At 36.3% G+C, this 27,129-nt stretch overlaps 1 protein-coding gene across 4 annotated transcripts in view; it reads left to right on the top strand.

Annotated features, from left to right (window-relative positions):
• The window catches only part of FMN2 (formin 2), a 184,859-nt gene that overhangs the window by 29,738 nt on the left and 127,992 nt on the right, over positions 1–27,129 (top strand). For all 4 annotated transcript variants that reach the window (XM_066993979.1, XM_066993978.1, XM_048079932.2 and 1 more), the window contains 2 exons: positions 13,631–13,797; positions 26,187–26,334. In XM_066993979.1, coding sequence (XP_066850080.1) covers positions 13,631–13,797; positions 26,187–26,334 — 315 coding nt within the window. The remainder of the gene's footprint in view (positions 1–13,630; positions 13,798–26,186; positions 26,335–27,129) is intronic.

Raw genomic sequence — 27,129 nt, 5'->3', positions numbered from 1 at the left:
AAGAACATCCCTTCATGTGATGTACGATCACATACTCTACTGAGCATTGCCATTAAACATCTAGAGGAAAAGCTCCTCTTCTTTTTGCCTAGAAAACTCAAGCCTGGAGAGAGGGGGAAAAAAAAGTTACAAAAATCCAGTCCAGCTACCGTAAAAAGTGCTTAAAAATGGGCTGCAGTTCATTATGGAAAAACTGCTGAGTGCTGATAAACAGCTTTAATGTTACTGTGCCAGCACTGCGATATGGGAATCGGAGCAATGTGAGTAATGTCACTGGAATGCGGGGCTGCCACAGTGTTGTTTTGATAGTCTTATGATTAATGCTTTGATCTTTATCTGGAGCTTCGTTGGAAGTAACAGGTTTTGGTCATGGGGCTGGGTGACTGCATCTCTCGGGCAACCTCTGCTGGAGTCTGAGGTCTGATGGGCAGCCTGGCTCGCACCTCAGCTGAAGATGTGTTTTCTTGGTTGCCTGCTGATCTCTTTTGGGGAAAGGGAGAAAGAACAGTTTGTAGCTGAAGGTCGATGCAGCTCTGCTTGGATCTGAGGCTTAGCACCAGTGTTACAGCCATCCCACAGGGGAGATGGCTAGAACCAGTCATGAAGGACACTGTATGTTTCGGTGACTTCAGTTATGTGAAAAGAGCAAGGGATTCTTCCAGTATGAGTAGCTATATGGAATTTAAGTTTGAATACGTCTCTTGGATCTAATTGTGCTTTGTTTTCTTTTGGAGGGTGCTGGATTGGTGGTGTCCAGATGTTTGGCCTTTTAAAAAGTGTGTAGGTTCTTTTGTGTAAAACCTACTTAAAGCAGGCCTACTTACGCCTTAAAGCAGGCCTCACCTTTTTCTCTACATTGTGGTGTCTAAAAAATAAAAATAAACTTGGCATTGAAAAGCATCCTTAGGAATATTTTAGGCTGCCTGCATTATGAGGGATCAAGTGCTGATGTGAATCACAGTGACAGAAAATGTGAAAATACCAATTAGCCAAGGTATTTTGTTTGCACTCTAGTTTAACTAAGCTCAGGATATGGCCAAGAGTATTCCTTATAAACTACTCCTGTCAAAATGTGAACTTATGTAAGGAAGAGTAGTGATAAAGCATATATGTGTGGGTGATTTTGTGGCTGTGGCTTTGACTATTTTCAGGCACATTTAAAAGCATAATCCTATACTGGTCATGTGGAATATGACGGTTTCTGGAAGCTTACCTTTATGCATACGATTTATCTTCTTGTAGAGATGAGGTGATTTAATACAAGGAATACAGGGCTGAAGCAGACATTGTGCAAAGAAGGTGATGAAAGGCTGTGTGAGGGCTTGACACTGTCACCTCACTCCTGCCTCTGAGCAGCAGCAACTCCCTGCATTCCTACGTTGCTGTTCATGTGGAGGAAGTTAGGGTCAAGGAGATGGTCTGAATTACATTGAGTACAAAATGACAATTTCTCATTTTATTTTCATGTTACTGTTGATGAGGATAAATTTCCTTCATGTTAATGGAAATGGCTCAGCTCCCTGACCATGAATAGGAGGTGGGCTGTGTTTTCTGATGCAAAACTTTGCATTATTCTCAGATGAATACAGAACATGACCTATTTTATCTGTAGGTATATATACGATATAACACATTAAATCAGTTAGCTATTTTGCAAAGGTAAGATGCAGTGGTAATGAGATTGTGTATACATGTCATCACAGTAATAGTAAATCCTATTATGGAAGAAACTAAATAGAAATATATAAATTCAGAGGACACAGAAATGCTTGGGACCTTAGTGATTTTGGTGTCTTGACATATACAGCTAAATAGCGGCAGGAAAACTTAGTAAGAAATGAGACTTGCCATTGAGATGTTCTTATTTGGCAGTAAAAATATGAATTGTTCAGTCTTAAGATTTATATGAAATTTATCAGGAGTGCCAGAGCTCTGAACCTGGTGTGAATTTGAATCAGGAGGAAGCATAGATACTTCCATTGTGGAAGTAATTACAGGGGGGGTAGCTTTGATTCTAGAGTTTATCTGAAGCCAAGATCCATCTCAGATGTCCCGTGAAGGTGCATAATAAGTAGCGTATACCAGGGGAAAAATAGCTGTTGTATCCTTCCCTCTTCCTTGCACCGATAAGGAAAAAGTCACTGCACAAAAGAAGTTAATACTGCAGTAACACGATAACTAACTACATTAACATCTGCTAACAGTCATGGAGCAGAAGTGGTTTTCATTTAGAAAAAAATTAAGAAAAGGAAGAAAGAAAAACACAAACCCAAAACATTGCATTCACAATAGAGGGTGTGTATCTAATCACTTTTTTTTTTTGTCATGCAAAGAGCCAAGTCAATATAGTATGCTGAGAAATGGCTGAGGGAAATATTTGATTACATCAGTGAAAGAACATCAAGACGTACTTACAGTGAGGGAGATGGGCTTAAGTTTATTTGGATGAAGTCTCAAGGAACATAGAATATGGCGCAAATATGGCACAAATAGGCATGCATATATATATTTATTTTTCATGAAACATAACTAACTTTTTGCTTGTTCCATTTCTTCATCTTAGCAGAGTGTTTTTTTCTTTGTACCTAACTTAAAGAAGCAAACAAGCAAACCTATTAAACATTGTATAAATATAAAAAGTCAGCAGCTGTTCTAGTTGGAGGAGATTAGACTTTGGGTGCATATGGTCCTGTAGAGAAAGAAAGCTAAGGCACATTGGGGACTATCATAGCTAGGTTGAAAGAAATTTGTTGTGTGTCCCACTTCAGAGACTTGCTGGTCCAGCTCAGTTGTGTTTTGTGACCTGTAGTTGCTTGTGCAAATACTTTAATTTACTTCTAAGGTAGAGTTGGGCCAGATGCAATTAAATGCCAAATGAAATGTGGAACAATTGGGAAACAAGTAGTTTTGTTAAACTGGGTCATAAAGAACATCATGCGGTGTGTATCAGTTTGGACTGACAGAAGAAGCAGTTAGAAATAGCTGCCCAAAAAAACATCAGAGGTGCTTCTCACTTTAAAGAGTCTGACAAAGAAATGTGGCTTTCCAGCAGACTGGGAGAACCTGGCACAGAATACCAACTTCGCGTTGCAAATCACCACAGAAACTAAAAGGGTAAAAATGGACAGAATTAAATACTTGCTGAGAGGAACCTAAGCACCTGGAAAATACAGTCTGGAAGTTGCCAAAGATGCAAATGATACCTAAAACATTTGGTAGACAGACACACACAGATTCTGTTTTAATATAAACCACTCTGAAATTAGGAAAGTTTTAGTAATGTACTTCTGTAATCTTCAATAATAATGCGTTAGAAATTGAAAAGAAATGAAAGTGAAAGGAGACAAGCAATATAATGGTGTGGGAGCGTGAATTTTTTTTATCTTTTTAGAAAGGTATTTTGTACTGTGTATCACTGTTGCATTGTAGCTGGGGAATTGTTTGTTACTTAAAAAAAAAAAAAATCAGCTTCTGAAAGTCATTTAGTGGCATGTAAAAATACTCTTTTTTACTCATTCACTATCTTCATGATCGAATATACCTATTGAAATGTAAGATATTATCCTTACCTTTGTACCTTATTCTTTATTATCATACATAAAAGCCTAGTTAGTACTTTGTCTCAATTTATGCTGTAATACATATGCATTATTAGAAAAAGCAGAGTGGGAGAAAGATATAAAAACTTTGCCACTGTGAAAGCAAAATCTTAAGGAGCTTAATGCTCAAACTAGAAATATGGAGTGCTTAAGAGACTTGCTAATTTGCAGTGATTCAGAAAAAAATGTTACAGACCATCACAAATACTTTTACATTTTGAAGCTCTGGTGGTAGCAAAGTTTTAATACCTGCTTTTTAGAAAAAGCATTATGTTGTTATTGCAAATGATCTAGGCTATTTTAGTCCTCTTCAGTTTGGCTGCGGCAACAAGCAAGGCTTTGGAATGAGTCTTGAAGAAAGAAACTGTAAGATATTGTTGGCTACTCAATAAGAAGGTAAAGTAAAATAGAACAAAGGACAGCTTCATTTCAACAAAGATCAATAAGACTTTTTTTTATGCATAGCTGTTTTCTAGGCAATGCAAAAGTGGTAGAAAGGGATTAATCTGGGTTCTGTACAAAACAGAATATTGCAAATCACTTATCCAAAGGTGAAAATTACTGTTGGCTTTGACAAGGGATGCTGTCATGTGTCTTCTCTTCCACCACAGGGGAACAAATCCATTTTGGCCCAGTTCTACCTAGGGCTATGATATGCTTGGTCAGGCAGTGGAATTTCATTGCATAGTTACTGTGGGAGTAGAGCAGACTTCTGACCTTAGCACTTGCAGAACTCGACCTTTTCATCACCAATGGAAATTTTCAGTTAACTCTTGTCTTTCTGTATTAAAACACAAATTTCAAAGTTAGGAGATGGGCTGATATCAGATGGGCTGTTCCAGGAGTTCATTCACCAGGACCAAGGTCTGTGTTAACCAGTTCTTGATTTAAGATTGCTTTGTCGCTTTTCTAGTATGATCAGTACAAGTATAGCATAGGGTTAAGTTAATCTTTTAATAGACCATGGATGTTATGCTGAAATTGGTAGTGTTTTCATGTCTCTTAGCAAGCCCAAGTAGAACAAGCGTTTTAAAGATGCTTAGTTCTATCATGAGACATGATGGATCAACAACAAGATCAGTGTTGGGGCGTGTTTTTTTTTTTTTTTATTATTATTTACAAAGCTACCTCTGCTTTGTAGCCCCATTTCTGGGGCAACTTACCTTGTCATCTTTATTTTTGTGGAATCTCATTTTCAGATTTTGGCAGACGTCAAATGTTTCTGTCAGGGCCTGAAAGCATTCCATTGATGTTTGTTTGAGGTACCACTTCTGCCTCTCCTGTGCTATGATGGCCCTGGAGGTGTCAGCAAAAGCAGGATTCCCTTGTCAGCTCCAGCTTGTACCCATGCTCCCTGAAGGGCGCACACACGTGTTCTACTCGTGGCATTTTTGGGGGTGCCTTGAACACTTGAAGCTGCTGGTATTACATGCTTTTCTTTCTGCAGTGGGCCGCTTGTCCTAGTTGAGTGAATTGAAAACTCGGTGATACAACCATCTTCAAGCTCTTGTACACAATCCAGTACACAATCTTGTACACACACACACACACACACACACACAAAAAGTACTTGCTTGAATTGCACAGGGGTTGGTACATTGTAGATCCAACTCAGAACAAATCAAGATTTTTCAAGAAAAAATTTTAACAGTCCAGAGGATGCTAAGAGAGGACAGTGTCAAGAAAGGTGGGGACTGAGAAGCCAAGAGACTCAGAACTTGATGCAAATAAAGTATAATGTTTACTGTGATACAGGATTGGCAGAAGTGGAAGTAATAATTTGTAGCTTTATTACAGTTGCTTACAAGTCTATGAATGTTATCAATCCATCAATAAATGTATTCCTTAGTAGAATTTAATAAATATATATTTCAGACTTTGAAATTACGTTGAACTGTGTGCAGGCAGTCATTAAAAACTGGAAGGAGGAGAACAGTGTTGATATTTGTCTTTTTCCTAGTTCTCTTAGAATTCTCTTTAAAGTCAAAAGCAGAAAGTCTATCTAAATTTAAGATGATTTTGGGGTTCAGTTCCTACCATCCCTGTGACCAGAGCCAGAAAGTCTAGATGGATATCAAGGGAAGAAAGAATACTCTTCTTAAGAACTTCCATGCGTCCCTGACTTTGGTAACATTCTAAATGCTAAAAGATATATTGATTTCTTTATATTTTTATATAGGTTTGTTATATTTATATTACCATTGCTTTTTTCCCCCGTGGAAACATGCAGATACTGGCTATTACACTGAGAATAAAAGTGAAATGAAATATATCTTAATGACAGTCACAGGAATTTGTACAATAACTCTAGACCTTGACAAGTTTTGTAATTATTAAATTATTAAGGTTTGAGTTTTCTGGAAACTAATTCATGATGCATTTTATTTTGCATTTATTTCTTTTGGAAGGATTTTCTGTAGTTGTTACAAAATCATGTTGTGTGTGCAGATCTGTTGCTTGTTGGTTTTCAACGTTTTGTTTAGCAAAGCTCACATTGTTTAAAGAAAGTATCTGTCAATGAAAATTCAGTCCCCCTTAAAAACAAAAACAAAACCCCTCACAGGATGAGAGATCTGGAACAATTTCCCAATCTAAGTCGGCAGAGGATTAGAAGCTCTGCAGTGAAAAAGTACAATAAATGAGTTCTCTAATCCCAGAATAGTGGGCATAATCTTTCAGATCAGGTTTCAGGAAAGCAAGACACTAAATTAATTTGTTATTTTTAATGCAAATATATATTTAATATGCATTTGTTCAGCTCTTGGGCTTATTATTTGAAGAGAGTAAGAAATGGCTAGATTACCAGTTTCCAGTTCGTTCATTCCCCAGGTTCACCGTGTACCTCTGAAAGCCTCTTCTTTCTCAGCAGTCACGTTGTACGTTGTATTTAGGCTGACTGCTACCCGTTAGCTGGAAAACTACTTCGAAATTTGACAATATTAAGAAATGAAAGGGAAGTATTAAATAAGTGTAATACTTTTAATCCTTGAAATATTAATTTTTATGTGTGAAATACTAGTCACTTTGTGCCTTGTGTATCCGAGACCTAGGAAGGTATATTAAAACAGGAGAAAGGGGCAAAAGCATCTCACTTCGTTTTCACCTAGGAAATTATTCAGCAAGATTTTACTTTGCAGTTTAGGGAAATATGATGACTAAAACTTGTATTGTGAGGTATTAAAATTACATGTAGTTCACTTACCAGCCACTGTGGAAGTCTTTGCAGTATATTTCTCTCTCAGACATGTTTGTCCTCTTCCAGCATTCAGGGAAACATTTGACACTGCACAGCGCTTTGTCAGATGATTTAGGCCTAAGTTATGACCTTGATGTTAGTGTATTTATAAAAAGAGACATAAAAAATTGGACAGAAAAAATGATTTTGAGAGAGAGGAGCAAAAGTTTCCTAGTTTTTGAATGCTGTAAAAAATCAGCTTTTCTTTTTCCCTACTTTTCTTTAATATCTAGAGTTATGTTTGCAATTGTAATCTTTTGTGAATTTAAAAAACATAAGACTACAGTGGTCTTTTAATATTTTGTAAGACTAATAGAAAACATACAAAAAATGGATATACACCATTTTGTCTCTCCCTTCTTCCTTTTCCTTTTTTCCTCTCCTAAGTCCCCAAAATAGAGCAAGGCCTATGGTACTTTTTGCTTCAAAGCTTATGAAAAAGCTTTGCTGTGTGAGCGTTTCTGATCTTGCTAAAGTGGGGGCGGGGAGGAGGAGTAAGCTGGGGAAAAAAATCAAACTGATTTGGGTTTTTGAAGATATAAGCAGTATGTGCATGAGTCACCCTTGACATGATTCTGAATAGGGCTTTCAGGATTTGTTACACTGAAGTCATTCACTTCTCCTTGGGAGAAATTAAAACGGAAAGCCTGTCTCCAGCCTGCATAGGTTAAGATTTGCTGATGCAGCTGCTCTGCTAATGGTGAAAGTGTGGCATAGCTGGTGAGAAAAGGGAATCGCATGAGACCGGCAGAAGGGGGAGCTTTTGGAATATAATGCAATTTGATTGTTAGGCTCGACTTGTGCTCACTGGCAGCTGTGCTCCCAGCCTTTTGCAAATGCAGCATAAGAATAAGAGCCACATCTTCAAAGATAAAAGTGAGGTTATAATAACACGCTCCTCAGAGAAAAATTGCAAGTTCTGTTTTGGTGTAGAGCCTCAGTGCAGGCAGGGTTTTCTAGTATGTCTGCGACTATTTTGTTTGCTCTTAATGATTTTGTTGCATGCTGTTTGGTTTTCTAAGCAGACCAGATAGGAAGAAAGCTGTAAAGTGCATTCATTGAGTCAGGATCTGCCATGTCTCTCTATGGATCACACTGAAGGCACCTTCAGCATTCAATAGCTGTGTAGGCAGCCCAGTCTAAGGCAACCCCACATTTCAGAGTAGTGTGGATCCTTATTTTTTGGTGTCCGTTTGAGGAGGAAAAAAAAGGTGTCCTGAAATATCAAGTAACTGTAATAGAAAGACCAAATATATTTTCTTCTAAACCAGGCATCGTCTCCCATCAGAAGTGATTCTCCATCAAGGTGACGGCAGACAAGGTGGTTCGGGTTATTGGTGCTGGCAGCAGCAGTTGCTGTCCTTTGTGTGGAGGTGTAAAGCATACACACGGACACCTCTCCAGGCAAGGAAGAACCTGTGCTTGTGGTGAGATGGCGCTGCCTGGGGTGGTTGTATGAAATCATTGTAGTCATTACATATCTGATATTTTATAGTATTTTATTTTTATTTGTAATAGTAATGTTTGTAGATTGACTTTAGATAGAGGGCAGACTTCCTTTCTTCCTTCACCACACAGTTGAGTAGATACGGTTGTAGTAAATCTGAAGTTGAAAATGAACATTTAGGAATTGCAAATATCTGCCTTTTTCAAAGAGGAATGGGAACCATACTGGACCTCATGAGTTTTCATTCTCTGATGAATAACTTATATGTTCCATAATTGTTGCCAAAGGTGTTTTAGATGAACAGTGTTAAGTCTCAGTAATAGAATGAAGAACTGTAATGTCACACAGGAGATGACAAGGTCGTAGTGCTTCATCCTAAGAGGAATGAGAGGAAGCAGCAGTTGACATGGAGGTGGAGGAGAAAGGGAAAATGGAAGCTGAGCCAGAAGACCTCAGCTGAACCATGGCAGCAAAAGTTTCACAAAATATCCATAGGAAGCCAGAGGACCTGATACCTCCAAGATTAATTTCATGTTCTCATTCTTTTCCTTAACTAATTGTGTAAACCTTTGTAAGATGGGAGGGGGGAAGGAGTCTTTTTGTCCCTTACTTCGATTTTATCTCTAAGCTCCTAAAAAATCACACTTCTGTTCTTTTTGTTTGATGAAGGGTCTTGGCAAGATTCTCAGAATATTGATTTGACCAGAGGCTGAAACTTTGCAGCAGTTCTTGTACCTAATTCAAAAAGCTGACAAAGAGCCATGTGACTTCCCCCCCACCCAACTAATACTTGAGGTAAAGGTTAAGAATGGGCTCCAGGAATATCATGACCAGGGATTTTAGGTGTAAAAAAAAAAAAAATTAAAATTGGAATTATTTAACCTTTTAGAAAAATGTCTGCTGAGAGATCTTTGCCCTTTAATATTTTCATGGCACGTGAAAGTAACCCAGAGAAATTTCTTTACCAGTGCATTTAAATCTCAGTAACAGAAATCAGCTAATTATTTGATAATCATGAAATCATTAATCATTTAGTTGTTCCATTTTTTTGTTGCCATCTGCACCTGTTGAGAACATGTTTAGATGTTTATATATTACCTCATGTAAATTATGAATATGAGGTGATTATTATTGTCTGAGGAAAAGGCTGGTTTTGTTGCATTCTATTTATAGGCTAAAGATGAAAAATCTTAGCTGAAAATATTGCTATTGAAGTTGTCTGGAATTTAGCCTATGCTTTGAATATGGTTGTGACCTTTTTTTTTTTGCTGTTTAAGGTATAGATTTGGGGATTAACACTGTGTAGTTGGTGTTTTCAATTTCACGTGTGTAGACGAAATGTCATTTTAATTTGAATTAGTTCCAAATGTGTGTAGATAGGACACTGGCAAACCAGTTCTAGTTCCAAACAAAAGTGGTTAAATGCCTGCAAAGTCCAGTGTTAAAGGAAATACTTTTTGCTATACCTCCACAAAAATCTTTATCTTCCGTGAATCAAAATCATGCATGCGACCTCTTCTGCTTCACAAGGATCTTTCATGGGGTTGCTCTGACACAAATGCAGGAGCATGTAGGGTCGGGTGGTGGCAAGGCATGGGAGCCCACCAGTCTCCATGGGCCACCGAGGACTATGGAGGTGGAATGCCTCTGCTGCAGTGACAACTATGGCTTTTGCCTGAAAGTAGTTGAAGGGAATACCAGCTTAACAAGGGAGGAACTACTTATTGGTAGGCAGTGGCTTTTATATGTCATCCTCCTATGTGAAGTAGCCTCAGCCCTCTCTGGAGCTGCTGTAGTGCAGCAACTCCATCCATCCATACATCCACGAAGCAGCATGATGTGATGCTGCTTTGTGGAGAAAGAGTAACATTCTGAAATACTGAAGTGCTTTCTTTTGGTAGGGTTTGTTTCCTCACCACATTTTGAGGAAAAACATATTGTCTTTTTAAAGCTTTGGCTGTTTTCTATGTTCGATGAGGGGTTCTGACACTTGTAATGACCATTCAATTTGATAACAAGCTGTAGTTGGGTAGAAAAAACAAAAAACACAACTTCAGTGGCTTAACCTTCCATTTTAATTATATTGATTATGAAGTGCTTTAAATTTATAACATAATGTTGATACAGGGTTTTTTTTCCCACAGCTGTTCACAGAGAAGCTATTTCTGTATGCACTGAAAATTAAATGTTTCAGCTTGCATTTGGTAAAATGTGTTAAAAGAATTAGCTAAATATATTTATTTAATTTCAAGTTCTGTCTCTGTCCTCAGGTCTCCACAACCATTGCAAGGAGCAGATAGTGTTACAACACAGCTTTATTAGAACGTTATTACCTTTGTCTTAAAATAAATAAATATATCATTTTTATTCAATGTGTATTTGTTGCAAAGGACAGCTTAATTATACTGAAGTTATCCAGAATTAAATGGTTGATTCTTTTAGATTAAAAAGTGCTAGCTAATATCATTAAATAAGTTTCAATACTCTCCTTATTCCAATACTGATAATACACTGGAGAGAATGCTGCTCTGCATTACTTTTGTCATTCTGACCGTCTGCACCTGAAATGTACAAGAAATGAAGAGCATCAATGATATTTTTTACACCTGCTTACTCTATATTGTCTTAACACTAAACTATTTTTGAAAGACCTTGTTTTTGCCTATTAAAAGGCAACAGTTAATAACCACTATACAAATTAAACTGTGTAAATAGCAACTAAGATACTGAACAAAGAGCAAAGTATCTGATCTTGAGCAAGACTTATAAGAAATTAGAGAAAGGATGGGTAGATTGAGGAAAAAAGGCTGAATTTCCTGTTTTGTAATTTTATGGATATTATTCTTTTTCGGTAGCTTAAAGCAGAAGGCAGGCAGGTATGTGTGTGGGGTGAGGGGGAGTATGCTGCTGTACATCCAGGAGAGCACTCTTTAAAAATGATAATCGTTTAAATGTTGAAACACCTGTAAAAATAAAGTCAGAAATTACAATGCAATACATGACTTTGGTATATTTAATATAACATAAAGAAATGCGTAGTGTTCTTGCATACTTTTTTTTGTGAGCAAAGGGCAATAACTCTGGCACATATATTTTATTATTTTATATATAATTTAAAATGCACAAAAGAAACAATTATATAACGTAAAGTACCAACTTTGCCATTCATCTTCATCAATTGTAGTCTCTGTTTTAACTAGACAGCTTTCTGCATTGTTGGACTTTGATTTGCTTTGCTACAGAAATTGAAGCAGAAATGCTGCCTGTTAGTGCCCTTGTGTGACTGTGATGCCAGTCTTGGGGTCTTATTTTTTGTACAACTTGCTGATATAGCTAAATGTCACTATTTATATCTAGTAGAACTCATTTATTGCAGTAAAAGGGTAGTAGCTTTTTTTAAATCAAATTTACCCCTCTTTCTTGAATATGATTCTGCAGAAACAAAATGCTGTTTACATTTTTAGCAGCACCACTAAGCATTTGCAAGTACAGCTCCAAAGAATGATTACTGAAACAAATAACCAAAATGTCAGCAGGTAGCTCCCTATTTGTGCTTCATTTCCATGGTTTCATACTGTTGCCCCTTCATGTAGGAGGTTGCTGTGTATTGCCGCAAGTTTGTGTAAATTGATATTAAAAACTCACAGTGCGTATCAGCTGGTAGGAAAACCTCTCTTCAATTAATTAAATTAATTAAAGGGGACTTTGAAGATTTAACATCTGTGCTGTCTTTAGATAAATAAATAGAGGGATATGTTGAATAAGTAATTCACCTTATAGGTGTGGAAACCAAGGAACGCACAAATTAATCAGCAAGTTGATCAGAACAGCAAAACTTGTGTCTCTTCCAGACCTATCCCCTGGCTTAGTGTATTGTGTCTAATGAAGGGCTAGGAAACTTGGACTAATAATTCAGAATTATCAGATCTTTAGATATGGAGAGGAAAATCTTAGAAATAACTTCTAACATTTTATTGTATTGTTAATTTTAGGCTGTATTGCCGTGCGAAGTTAAAATAATGCAGAAACTTTGGGCTAAATGTCACTTACAATATCCTTTTCAAATCACATCCAGATGTTTTAAAATCATCTCTTTTTTTGTATGTTCAAAAAGGCCTGGGAAATTTTACATTTTGAATAAAGTCAACATTTGAAAAGAAATCTTAAATTTGTACATGAAAAGCAGTATTGTTGTTATTGGTTTAAATGACACTAAATTACTTTCTTAATGTAGTGTATTTTTTTCTGGAAAATAACTTTGGCTTCTAATGAGTGAGTGGAAAAAACAGACTATAGAAACTGATTTAGGTACAAATTGCATTCACAGCTAGTTCATACTAAACCATGAAATTAACTTTATTACTCCCTCTGCTTTTTCTATTCCAGTATGTCTATTTCATCTCTTTTTTTTTTATATCCTGTAAATCTGAACTTTGGCATCTTCTGACATTTTAGAGCTTAATCAAGCAATTTAGTATTCTTACAATGTGGATTTTACTCCAGCCTGTGTATACAACTAATTCTTTTTAGTCTCTTTCTGGCGAACTTCACACAGTTTGAAGTTCTTTCAGACCTCTAGCATTGTCTTCTCTAATATGCCCTCCTTTCATGTTCTGGTCAGATAACAATGAAAACACTTTGATTGTGAAATCTGGCCCTGTAATAGGAATGGATCGCTCTTCTGACTCTTCAAGTTTTACTTCTCTGAAATCTGTGTTGCTGCTTGTGGCAATGCATCTTAGCTTGGAGCATTCTGCTGCTCTGGAGCTGTATTAAATGTCATTTTAAGCAGAGTAGTTATCAGCGTTTCTTTTTGATGTTGTTTTTGTTGATCTTCTATTGAGAGCTTCTACACAGAACTGGAGCACAATTTCTTAAAGACTATGATCACTCTGTGATTCAAAAAAACAAAGGCTCATTCCAAGAGCTGGGAGACTTGATTCTATAATAACTTTGTGTGACACCCTCGGAAAAAGTTACTTCATTTCTTGGTAATATCTCATTTTTCCCATCAGGATAATTGTATAATATAAAGAAGAACTTGATGTTTCACTAGCAAATCGTGCTTTTTGTTCCCACTCCATGGTGCAGCCAGCTCAATGTATGTTTTCTTTAGTGTCCTAAGTAATCAGGCTACAATCAGTCCAAGTGATTCTGTAAAACTATTTTGTATTTTTGTATTTATTGTCAGTTGCTTTTCTCCGTAATTCTTTTTTTTTTCCACTTTATTTCACTTTCACTTTATTTCTAATATTTGTTGAGATTTTCAATAAGCATTATAAAGCCTTAAATCTTTGTATCCCATAGATAGCTACGAATTCTTATTGATGTATGTCATCACCTTGGCAGGACGAACTCTGCTGGAAAAGCTCTTCAGCCAGCAGGAAAACGCACCGCAAGAAGAAGCAGAAAAACTATGTTCTCGTATTATTGCAATGGGTCTCTTACTTCCATTCACTGATTGCTTCAGAGAGCCATGTAATCAGAGTGCCCAGCAAAGCACACCCACATTTGATGTAAGTACGGGAAAAGTTATTTTTTTCTGTTTTTCAAAGAGAGACAAGTGTGTCACAAATGTTTGCAGAACCCAAATGACACATCTGTGCTAGATAACTTTTATTTTCCTCTGAAAAACTTTTGATACAAAATCAAGCAGAGACAGTACAAATTTACTGGCATTCCAACTACATTGTTATCTGTGCCTTTGGGCTGTCTGGCCATAGTGCTGTTATTGGTGGCGTTTGCATACAGTTACAAAACTTTAGAAGAGATTGTGTTGTAGACATCGCCTAACATGCTGTTCCTTCTCCTTGGATAATGAATTCAACATTAGGATATGATTCTATTGTGCGATACCGTACAACCATTGAAGTTTTACAGTGAACTTATTTATGTGATCCTTGACACTAAAATTTTAGCTTTAACCATTCTTTGTACTGGTTTATGTGACCGAAGGCTTTTTTCATTAAATGACTTCAAAATAATGTACAAATGTTAACTAATCTACTTAATAGTTTACTGGTACACTTAAGATCATTTCTACTTTACACGTGGAAATGAAGCTTGCTTAGAAATAGTAAATGATTTGATATAAAAGAACTTCTTAACTTTTGAAATCTTTCTCATCTTTGCTGAAGAATAGCGTAATGCAGCTGGTAAAGGGAAAGTGTAGAATAAGTGTGTCTGGATAAATTCTTAAAACAAACAAGCTTTCCTAGATAACCTAGTTTTCCTACAAAATCACTCAGAAAACATTCAATCTTTGTGTGTGTGTTTTAAGGGTGTTTAAAGCATTTTCAAACTTTTTCTAAATTAATTGGAAAATATGAAAAATGGAGTATGGCTATAATACTGATGTTATTCAGGCACCTTAAAATTACTACCCATCTGAAAGTTTCCTCTTACATACTCCAATACATACTCAGTAAGGTTATAGGAAAAGACATGTTTCTTATTTTTCAGTTTGTTTAAACATTGTAGCAATGTTTTCAGTTCTCTTGGTTTTATCATATATTTTAATTAATCTCATCTCCTTTGGAGATTTTTTTTGTAAGTGTTGTATTCAAAAAGTTTCTCTTCACTTATAGATTTTTATTAAAGTAAAAATTTGGAAAGAAGCAGAAGCAGAACTGTTATACAATGCTTTATCTGAGAGAATTATTATAGTCATCTTTCATTGACCGTATTTAACAGGATGGACTGTCTGAAAAGAAACAGTAGTTTAGCCTCCAGCCATGTAAACACTGCATCAGTAGTTTAAGATGCTTCTGGCTTACCAGTGATCTCAATTTGAGTTGGGGTATTGGTAAGCCACAAATCCTCTGTTTTCTGTACAAGTGCCCTAAATAGATGATGTTCCTGTGAAACAATGTGAGAAGTTGCATAAAGCCTTATGCATGTGTATGCAACTAATAATCTATCCTTCTTCAAAGGAGCATATATGTGCCTTGAACACTATGATCCATATATGCATTTCACAGGACACAAATGTGATATCTGCTACTGCTTAATTTGGGAATATGTTTCTTCTTCAGTGTTGGTAACCATAGTACAGGAACTCCAACCTGTTTATTCATTACAAGCCCTGTAAGGGTGAAGATTTTTAGAACCTGCAGTATAAACTCATAGCTGAGAATTTAACCTAGGAGAAGCCAAACTTTTATCTTGCTTCATAGAGTGAGTAAATAAAATATCTTACAGAAAATAAATGCCAAGTGTCATGTAAGAAAATGAAACAATTATTGTGGAAAAAAATGTTCTCATGATGATGTTTATTACTTTTTTTTAATGTAGATGTGACTCTTGTGTCCCCTCTTGCTTCTCTCTCAGTGTTCATAGTTTTCTTTTTCTGATTCTTTTTTTTGTCCATTTACCTTTTTAGAACAGGATTTTAATGTTGACCTAACTGTTGATTCCAAAGACAGAGGAGTTAGACTAGCCTTAAGCAGTATTTAAAGTTTTACCCATCTAGAATTAGGAGATATATCATCTTTGACTTTATTTCAAAATTGGGAGCACAGCCAGTCCCATATTCTTCCTTCATCTCTGAGTTCATCAGACGTGCCGCTTAACAGCTATTGCCTGTAGTTCCATGCTGGATCACCTCCAGTTTGGCTGGTGTCCTTTTCACTCAGCTGAAACTGCTGTCCTCAAAGCTCCCGTAACCCTGTCCTGGTAAGAGGCAGGTTTATCTGCCGCTTCACTGTCCTCCTTCCCTGCTGCATCCAGCTCTGGTGATTGCTTATTCCTTAAAGTTACTTGTGGCTGTTTTGATTTTTGTCTTAGTCTGGTTCTTATAAAGCTTCTTAGGTCACTCCTTCAGCATGTTTTTTTGCTGGATTGCCAACCTTTTTTTTTCCTCACTGAAATCCTTATTTGGACCTCTTCTTTTCTCCTTTTGTGACTGATCACATGCACTTCTGAGCTTTCACTTAGTATTTTTTTTTCATGTTGAATAAAATCCATGATTCCCCTTTTGCTTAAGTGTGGTCCCACAGTCTTTTTTTTTTTCTTCTAAAGTTAGGTTACAGTTTATGAAAATAATTCAGTAAGTTTTGTTCACTCTGTGATCTATTGCTTATGGCCTGAGATGAATATAAACAGATTATTTAAAAGTCCTTTTCTTTCACTCTGATCTCCTTTTCTGGATGTCCTCCAGTGAATTTAATTTAACATGGCTAATGCTGAACTCTCAGCTGGCTTGAAATGTTTGCAATTACACACTCTGATTATATTCTCATCTTCTTTATTACTCATGCCCAGTGGCCACCTTTAGTTCTCTCTGTCCTGCAAGTGTGTCCAAACCTCTGCCTGTGATGTCAGTAACACACCAAGATCTGTCTGTCTGTCTCTCAAGATATCATTCCAAGTTTTAGTGTGGACCCCATTAAATAAATATATATAACTTATTTTAATTTTCTCATTAGATCCTATTTTTTTTCTCTTCTGCACTGCCTGACTGCAATTTTACAATTTATTAAGGGTAAAGACAACTTTCACAACTCTTGCTTTCTTGCTTTTTTGGGTTAGTATTATAATGGCTTCTGGAAACCAGTTGAAAATTCTTAACACTTGTATTTCTGGTGTAGGTTATGCTTTATGAAAATGATGCTTACTTCTATTAGTTCTTGTTAAAAGTGCTTACTTTGTTAGTATATGTTAAAAGTGAAGGACCAAAGAATACCAAATGAAAACACAAATCTTCAGAGAATTAGCAGCTGTCATGAAATTTTTGCTGCGGAGGGTCTCTAATTTTCAGAAATTTATAACCTAGTCAGATTTTGGATGGATCTTAATGACGATTAGAAATAGCATGTTCCTGAAGTATCAGTGACCTTTTTGTCAAACTTTAAGTTATAGCCCAAAGGATAGAAGGTTGAGAACTCTTGTAAAAGCTTATGAGAAAACTTCCATGTTCTATCTAGACCCATTGTTGTTTCCTAGGAAGCAGATTGTGGCAGATACTCAGAGTAAAAAATTAGCCTGAAAAATTTGAGCAAAGCTCTGAAAGTAACAGAAACACGTTGGGATTTTTAAGATGATTGCTGTTAAGCACCGGTGGAAGCTTTAACTATAGCTCTTCCTACCTACTCTTTTTATAATAATAAAGATTAAGTAAACGTGCAATGGCAGAATCATTCTCTAGAAATATGATTTTTCTCTGATAGTTTCTTCCCTCTTTGAGGGGCTGCTAGTTATTGGCTCATGGAAGTCATGATCTCTTACTTGTCAGCCTATCTTTAGTGCTGTCATTCTTCTGCTAGTATTTTATAAAATAAATTAAAAAATACCAAGCAAGTCAATAAACAACTTTATAGAAAGATTGGTTAAAGAAAGCCTATTCAAAGAGTGTTCTCCAAATAATTGCTTGCCTTTTAAATACATGTAGCCTGTTTCTTTCCTCATTTTAACAGTTGTGACTTGTTTGAAAGTGCTTCTAAAGTTTCAAATGAAAGTGACTGTGACTGAATGGTATGTCAGAAATTAATGCTTTGTGGGAAACTGTCAGTCCAAAATGATTGTGGTATGTTACTTAATAATCTTATGTAGTGCAGGTGTAGTCCTAAGCATGTTTTTTTCACATGGTACCTCATTATATTACCCTATTAGAGTAAAATCAACATAAGGTTGAGCTGTCTGAACAGTTCATCTTTCACAAGAATGTAATCACACAGGAGAGTTTTACAGGTAAGTTTTGCAGCCACCTGTTAAGAGGATCACAATTTTCAGTAAGCAGAGATCTTATCTCCTATTTAGCTATTCTTTAAAGGATATATCACAGGAGCTAGGAGAACCATCAGTAATGTCAATAAAAATATACACGTTTGCATTAGAACTAAAACTGTTTAGACAACAATAAAAGCTGACATTTTCCTATCAATGTAAGGCAACTTTTCTTTGTTTAACTCTTATGAAGAAATATTTACTGTACTTCATGTTTGTCTGCATTTTATCCGGAAGCTGAAATTTCTAAAGACTGTAGGTGTCTAGTCCCTACTTGAGAATTCTGATTCCAGACTTTCCAGTTCATACTGTGCAGTCTTAAGCTATGGGCACTTTTTTCCCTACATAGCAGATTTATGCCTTTTTTTTTTGTGGTAAACTTTCCAAGTAGTTTAGTTTTAAAGCACTCCAATTCTCAGTGGAAAAAAATAAAATAATTTTGTGATAGAGGATTTCTATTACCATTTTGTAAGAGCTTTGGAAAGAAAATTAGTCATAGCTTTGTATCCATAGTGTAATTCTTATTTGGGGAACTTTGTCTCTGTTGTATGTTAGCAATATAATGTTGCAACAGGTACTGTTTTCATGTGATATGAACCAGCAATGTCTTCTGTTTTTTCAAGACATTTCTGCCCTCACACTGTAAGCTTTGATCTTTGTTTATTTCAGGTGTCATTTCGATTAGTCTAGCCCTCTTTACATCCTTTTGGTGCTTTGTTGAATGCTGTTGTGTGTTTTGAATACTTCTTTTAATGCCATCTTGATTTAGAAATTATTTAACCATATTCTATAATAGAAGAGCTAAACAGACGTTTTCAGGAGGGTGTCTTTCTTTACTGTTATGTTGTGGTTTATAGGTATGTTTGACAATTTGGAAGAGGGACTGCCCCTTGTGTGACTTGCGGGTGTGATGTCTGACTAGGTTGCCATCTATTTCTGAATAAACTCTCTGTTCCACAGGGAAGCAGAGAGCCAAATGGCATAAATGGAAAATGCTATTAAAATGTTTGTTTTCCTCTTATCTCCACCACCTGTGGTGTTACAGATGCTTTTTCAAGGAAATAAAGACACTTTTCTTTCTGCTGAGTAGTAGCAGATGTTGGGACTTTGCAGGTCAGCTGGAAGAGGGCTTAGTGACATGGAGCCTTTTCTTAATGTTTTTACTAACACTGTTTACACCAGTCTGAAAATTAGTAGTTGAGCAGATTACAGGCAAACTCCTTTCTCAGAATTCAGAGAGCCAAAACACCAGTGATCAGTTTCCAAGGAGCAACTGTCACAAGAATCGACTTCAGCAAGGAGAACTTCTCTTCCACACAAAATTGGCACCAAAGCAGCATTTCTTCAAGCATACTTAAAATGCTTCAGGAATTAAATGTATAAGATTAGATGTAGTCCTATCTTATGATATTTGTCATAGCAGTGTATTGGGGGTCAGTAGTGAATAAGGCTTTTAAGTAAACAAGGCAAAATTGTAGAATAGTGCAGAGAAAATACTTTGTGAATCAGTTGCCTTAATCTGTTTGTCATGTAGTTACCATGGCAGTTGAGTTTGGCTGAATTAAACCCCTCATGTCTCCTCTTCCATTTCCATTGCCCAACCACACTTTGTGATGCTTTTTCTTTTGTGGTAAGCAACTCTGAATGTTCCTAAGAGTAGTAAAATGAAAACAGTTGGATGTTCACTGGGCTGAAGTATTCCTATTATGCTGCTTCCTTGCTTCCTTTTTTAAATTTTAATTGCATATTTATTTTATAGTTGTTACATCTGGTCTCATAGACTTTTTTCTTTTTTTGTCCTTTCTATGTTTCAGTTACTTGTGGTGATGCTACCATATCCACTAACAATGGTGGTATTTTATATGTAGGATGTTGCTAGGTGGTTGGGGTTTTTTGCTCATTTTTTTTTCCTCTTTCCTTCTCTGGCAAAGAGCTTTGCTTACATGCTTGTTATTTTGAAAAGGTGCTTCAAGTGGCACGTGCTGGATATTAAGCTTACGCCACCCATTTAAAATTTTCAGAATCATTGTGTGTAAGATGACGGTGATGGTCAACCTGTCACCTCCAGAGATGTTTATATTTTTTGACTTTCTGTACAGTAGTTTACTTAAGAGATGGAGTGATGTCCACCATTTCTAGCTTGGAGTTGTGAATACAGTGACAGCTGAATTTGTGCATTTTGCATGTCATTTCAAGAGGAAGTTTTTAAAGCAGTAGTAATTACCTTTTCAAATAGAATTGAGGTGAAAGGAAGTTTACAATGAAACAGCTTCCTTTGGAAAATTAAAATACGTCAGAATCCAAACTTACTGCAGAACAGTGTTGGTGTAGGTGAAACTAACTACTGATGGAGAAGCTTCTTGCCTAAGCTTACAATTTCTGAAGAAAGTGAATGAGGTAGTATATACTGTTAGATGGTTTAAGCTGATAATCTAGAGGTCCTGGGATGTGTGGTCTTCCACACAGAAGTTTGAATCCCATGGGTAAAGAGATTAGATCTTTGGGTTCTTCTATTTCATTGTGCACTGTTAGTCACTGTTCCCTCTGAAAACCGTTTTCTCTTCCAAGGAAAACGGGAGAATCAGTTAAGTTCACCAGCTCAACGTTTTCAGCTATATTAAATCCAGAAGTTATTGGGGAACAGGAAGACTGAGACAATAACTCTGGAACTGGATAAGAATAGATGTGGAAATGTGAAACTTAGGTTTCTGATTTTCTTTCCTATGACAGCTGTAACTGCTGGTCTATGTTTGCCCTATTGGCCTCCGTCATCCCCTGGACACAATACTGAAACATAGGTGAAGTTTGATGGTATCAGAGAAGTTTCTTTTCTTTTGTTGGAGAGGAGTCATTTCTGAGTTATCATGGGAAAGAAGTGTTTCATGACCAGGAAATTGAGAGGTATTTTTAAGTGCATTATTGAGGCACCTCGGTTTTCTAAAAAGAAAAAAGTATAATGCTTAGTCATCAAATTTAGTTTATGAAGTTACAATGCTACTTCAGGGATATGTTAGAGTATTCTGACTGATTTGGTGATTTTTCAGCCTTGTAAGGCATTTGTGCTCACCAGTGCAGCCAAAGGTAGCAGAAACTGAGAGCCATGTTTAATACTGCTCTGTATCTGGCAACGGTCAGCTAGAGCCTTGCTACAGAACCTCTCCCCAAAAAGTAAACTACTTTTCCCATTCTTAATAGTATTGATTTCCTTATTTTAAAAGCTGCTAAAAATAAAGCAGTCTCCTGCTGATAAGAGAATTTTGAGGTAGGCTGACTCTGATTTCTCAAACTAAAACCTTGCCTGTCCAATTAACTACTTACATGCAGTGGGAACATGCAATTTGCTTTCTTTCATTTTAGAATTTATATACTTAGTATATTGGAATGATTAAATTTTTTCCATGCAGGAAATTTAATTCCATCTGCATGAACCACTGTAGTACAGTCTAAATTACACACATTGGTGCACATCTGTGGAACAAGCTCCTTGGAGTTCTTAGCCTGGAAAACACCTTCCAGGTCATGGACTCTGCCCCCCCACCCCACCCCGACATTATCTCAAGTCTCATAAAATTTAATTCTTCTATAAGTTTATCTAGTTCCACCTCAAATGCAGCTATGCTTTTTCCCCTCCCCACTCTCCTAGCTCTTCCTATAAGAAGGACATTCAGATACAGATTGATTTAATTAGTGGGAACCTTCTAGTAACTATCACCCTGTGTTTACTCCTGGCCCATTTATACCGGCCTGCTGACATGCCAATCATTTTTGTCCTCCCCTCTTTAGGATAACTGTGAATGTTTGGGGTTCTAGTGAAAAATTGCTTAAGTTTTTTATTTGAAATGAAATGGTGTGAGAGATAGGGCCTGGTTCCATTATGGACTAACACGGGAGCCACGAGGGAAGTTAGTACCAATTCACTCTAGTATAAGAAAGGTTGGAGGTACTGTTAATGTGTTTCTGCCATCTGCTGCTTTTCTGAGCTGAAGTGCAGATGCTATTCCTGGTAGCAGTATGCCTTTGAAACTGCCCTGCCTTTTCCCATCTCACCATGTATGATCTGACTTTCAAGTATTTTTCTTTTTTTTTCTTGAGAATTTTCAAAATACCTCTGATCAGATTTTTTTTTTTTCAAATTGCAAATTTATGCTTTTGCAACCTGTTTGGATAGCCTTGTATTTGTTTTTTGCTGTTTCATATCCAGTTTTTGTACCTCTCAACCATTTCTCACAATGGCTATTTTTGTCCATCGAACTGGAAGAAGATACAGTTGATTTAAAAACCAAGGTGGCATTGAACAGAAGGTTGTATAATCTGCACATCTACAGGAGCAATACTGCTGCCAGAAGCATGGATACAAGTTTGTGCATTGTATTCCTACAGTGGTATATGTGATAATTTCTAATTCAGTCTTTGGCACAGGAAGAAAACCTGGTCCCTTAGTGTGAAAAATTGGTGTGGTCCCTTCCCTGAAAGCTCAAGCACCACCACTGTGCTTTCTGATATTTGCTGTAGGTCTTCTCTTCTGGGTCCACCAGCGTCTTTCTTCATATCATTTATGAGAGGCCCTTACTTTCAGTAGCTCACAGCATTGGCTTCTGTCTTTAAAGATTAGTAGGAGAGTAAGCATATCTTTAGCTCATACTGTGAAGGAAAGTAATTAATATTTAATATCTTTTGTACCTCAAATGTAGTGTTATGGTACCTGAGGATTAAAGTTTGTTACAAAAAGCCATATTTTGTGCCTGGTGACATCTGGCTGGGAAGAGAGTGAGTTAAACTACAGACCTGATGGTGTGCATTTCTGTTTTCAACACTAGTGTCTATAAGTGGTAAAATGTCTATTGATTGTGTATCATCAGATCCTGCAGGCAATTTGCCTCGCCCATGTGCAAATGCTCTGCAGTTTTAAGAACCAGTGGAAAGTGCTGTGTAAGGTTATGTGGAAACAAGAACTCTCTTCTTGATATCACATTTAGTACATTGGACTCAGACAGCTTTAAGCTTTCAATGTCTGCCCAGAAATTAGTCCAAATAAATAAGATTGGGATCGCTTAGTAGAGGGATTATTATTATTTTTCATCCCAAAGTGGTGCTTTATCCTAGATAGCGGAGTCTGAACAAGATGAAGTGGAAATTCCAGATGCATTCAAAGCTTGATTACGGTAAGAGAATTCATTAGCTGTACTTATAATGATATCTAGTAAAAACTGCTTCTAAAATGAAAATGCCAAAGGAAAAAAAGTTGGAGGTGGAAGTTCATGGATCCTTGTAGTAAAAAAAAAGATTAATGGCAAAAGCAAATATGTCCGATTTTTATTTGGATTTTTTTATTTATTTTGCTTGGATAGGCTATATGCAGCTAATTCTATTATGTTAAAGGACTTTCTCAAAATGTTCTAATAATCATGCAAATTTATGGCATTATCAGTTTTGGAGAAGGAGAAACATGATGGGTCATTATATTAACTGCCAAGGAACTAAAGACAAAAGGCAAAGAAATTTTGGACAGTGTCTTGAACATTAGGGCATTCAAATGATCCATCTCTTGAAGGACATGGAAGTGGAGACAGGGTTAATCTTTTCCCATTTTAAGTGCAGTTTATCGACTATCAACTCCAAGTCTAGACCTTCAGACTGCCTTTCTGTCATGAGGGATTTTCATATATGAAATTCTGTTTATAAGTTTGCAAGTAATCAGATCTTAGCTATGTTAAACACTTTGTTTATATGTTGAACACTGATGCATTTTGTCTGTAACACATGTCCATTCAAGGCATTTTTGCAAGTTTAGATTTTCCTCTGAAATGTCTGTTATGTTACAGTTCTACTTCCTGTCCTTCTCTGTGTCAAACAGAAAATGAAAAAAAAATATCCCAAACTGTAAAAATAACAAAACAAGAAATGATTTTCTATACTCACAAATATCCCATGCCAGTTTAGGGGAGTCTGTGATGGAGTTGTGTGATGTCTTAACTGTTCATAGTTCATATGTCATAAATTTTATCAGCAGAAACATAGGTACTTCATGTTTTATCACCTTGCTAATGCATCCCATCTGTACCATAGTTCTGAGACATACCATGATTTTTAACACACCTTAATTCAAGTGGACTAATCGTACTTCAAAACTTATTGGTTGAATGATTATGCTATATTTTTCAAGAACTGGCATGCTGAAATATGTTTAGGAGTAGTTTAATTGTCTTCCTCATTTATATTATGTCAATATCATCTACAGTCTGTCATTTTCTGTTTTATAGCTCTGTAACCCTACAAGTAATCCCCATTGAAAGTTGACTATGCTTACCCAAGTAGCCCTCTGCAGAGGCTGTTCTCTGTGTTCCTTGGACTGTGTATGGCCTACAACTCCGAGCAATGTAATGGGCGACAATATTTTGTTCTGGTTTGTTGCTGAATTTTTTACTCTTTTTGAGATTTGGATAGTGCAGAAAAAAAAAAAGATAAATGGCAATATTTAGTACCTTTTCCTCTTCTTTACACAGTGTCTACTGGTAAGATCTCTCTGCCCCTGCCCCTTCCCCCCCCACTCCCACTGTACTGGAAATTAGTCTGAAGCTGAAAAATGCTCAAAAAGCAAATATTTACATTAATTAGATGAATGGTAAGTAATAAGTTACTGAAAACTTCATTAATCCTGCCTGTTTAGGTATTCAAATGAAGCAGGATAGCCAGTAAGGAAAGGATAGTCTTTTCAAGGAACACAGAATTCATGGCTAAGTAAACAACCTGATGTGGTTTTGTATTAGGCTTTTTATTCATTTCCTTTTATTGAAGGTCTGTTCATGTGTCTGGATTTTTACCATGTTTTTAATACTGGAAAGATATAATTAGCTTCCTTTCACCCTATTTGCGGCACAGTCTATAAACCAGATCATTTTCCTTTATAACCAGCATTTGCTTGTTCTAAGGAAGTTGTCCTCAACAGAATAAGGTCTTACCACTCTTATCACAACTTATGTTTAGGCAAGTAGAAACTTAGTCACATGAAGTAGATACTATCCCCAGAAGTGTTAAATGGGTTTTGTTATTTCCCCTGAATGTTTTCAATACTTGTTTAGGATCTGTGTAAAAGAGAAACAATCAAAAGTTTTAAATCTTAAAAATGAAGAATGCAGCAAAACAGATATGTTACCAATATTTTACTTAGACAAAAGTGTGAATGAGGGATCATAAATGTGATCTTTGTAAGAAGATAGTACTGCATGTTATAACTGTGTGTTTATCCTGTGACTTGATTTTTTCAGTTTTGTACTACAGTATTTTGCATATTTCCAGGCCAAATACTAGGACATTCATGATCTTGCTGTGAATGTTTTTTGTAGAGTTTTACAGTATTAAAAAGTTTTAATCACAATGTGAGCATGTTGGTGTGTATACTGAGAGTTGCAACAAAAACTGCTTGAACTGTGGTCAGCTAAACTTCTGGTTTAAAGCATAAGTAACTGTTTGCTGTGCCTTTCATCGGATAGTCTGGATGTCTCCTACTTTTACTAAGCAGGTTAAATTCAAAGCTATTGAAAAACAAAGATATTTTGATCTGATCCTAGAGGATTGAGAATACTTTAATTTTCTTTTTTTTCCCAAAAAAAGCCATCTCACCTTTTTAGCTGTCTCTCTATGAATATGGAAATGTAAATGACAAAAACTAATCAGCAGAGTTGTAAAGAATAAATATCTCAGTTCAATTTATGTTGAAATGTTCCTAGGAATATTCCTGCTTCTTTTCTTGGTTTGCACATTTAATATAAAACATAGAGTATGGACTGAAATATATTTTTTCTCTTTAAACTGTGAACTAGTCCTATGTAAAATAGTACAGTTGTGATGGACAGAAACTTATCTCTCTGAAGAAAGGAGAGGTGTCAGAGTTCTTCACATGCTCAAGAAATGCTGAACTGTATTCTAGCCTCTCATTGTGCTGCAGATAAGTAAAAGTTTAGTTTTTTTATTGTTAGAGAACATTTCAAAATCAGAACATTCAGTTCTTTTAATGCAGGTTTATGCTAAGTCTTTGTAAAATTAAGAGTATATAAAGAAGCCTGCCTTGATATAGGGGTGGATAATGAACTATTTGTGTTGGAAACAAAGGCTTTGATATTTTGAAAATGTCTTCATATATGAACCTAACTTTTTTTTTTCTCCCTCTGTTTTATAACCATAGCAAGACCAGCTCTATACTTGGGCTGCAGTTAGCCAACCCACACATTCATCAGATTACGTTGAAGGAAGCTTTCCAAGGAGAATTCCATCTGTGTGGCCCCCACCCAAACCACCAGATGAAGAAAAAGGACTCAAAATTACGGAAACAGGTATATTCTTGGACGCAGACAAGATATATGTATGGCATGGGGAGTGAGCTGCTGCCTTTTAGAATCCAAGATATGACCTTAATATCTTAACTTGTAAGACATACCTGATTCTAAAGATCTTGGATTAGCATCAGAAATACTGTTAGCTAGTATGAATCTAATAAAAAATATCCAGCAAAAATATATGCCTTTTGTTAACAATCAAGATGTGCACCTGGCATCTGCTGACTGATGGATTTTACCAGGTATTTTGACCGTTGTTCTTTTCCAGTTTTATATTCCTTCAGAGTCATGAAATATATGGGTACTTTTCTATTCTTAAAAATATGGAAAACTTCAGAAGCCCACTGGTGTTATATTGAAAGTTATTAGAGTGGTGTAAGTTATTCCTTCGTGGATTCAGCAGTCCCCTGCTGACAGAGAGGTAGGAGTAGTGTGTCTGAAAAATAAACTGAGGTCTTGTTTAAAAAGTCAGTTTATCTTAAATATTCATGAGGTTATTCTACCAGCCAAATTCTGAAATGTTCAGCATACTCGAAAAGCTTTTGTCCAGCTGAGACTTGAACAAAATGAGAAACCCTCTTGTAGCTTACTAAAAAATTTAGAAGAGAATTTCAAACCTGTTTTCTGTTAGTAGTGTTGATTGGCAAATACCGCAGGTTGTTAAAGGCTTAGTTTTGCATCAGTATTCAATGACTCTCATCACTTTCAATCTCCCATGACCTCCATGGAGAGCCACTGGGTACTTTCAATTTTTCCATTTCCTACCACTCCTTTTTTCATTGTTTAAATTTG

The sequence above is a fragment of the Anser cygnoides genome, chromosome 3 (genome assembly GCF_040182565.1).
Source record: "Anser cygnoides isolate HZ-2024a breed goose chromosome 3, Taihu_goose_T2T_genome, whole genome shotgun sequence".
Taxonomy (NCBI): domain Eukaryota; kingdom Metazoa; phylum Chordata; class Aves; order Anseriformes; family Anatidae; genus Anser; species Anser cygnoides.
This window is presented reverse-complemented; position numbering and strand designations above follow the sequence as displayed.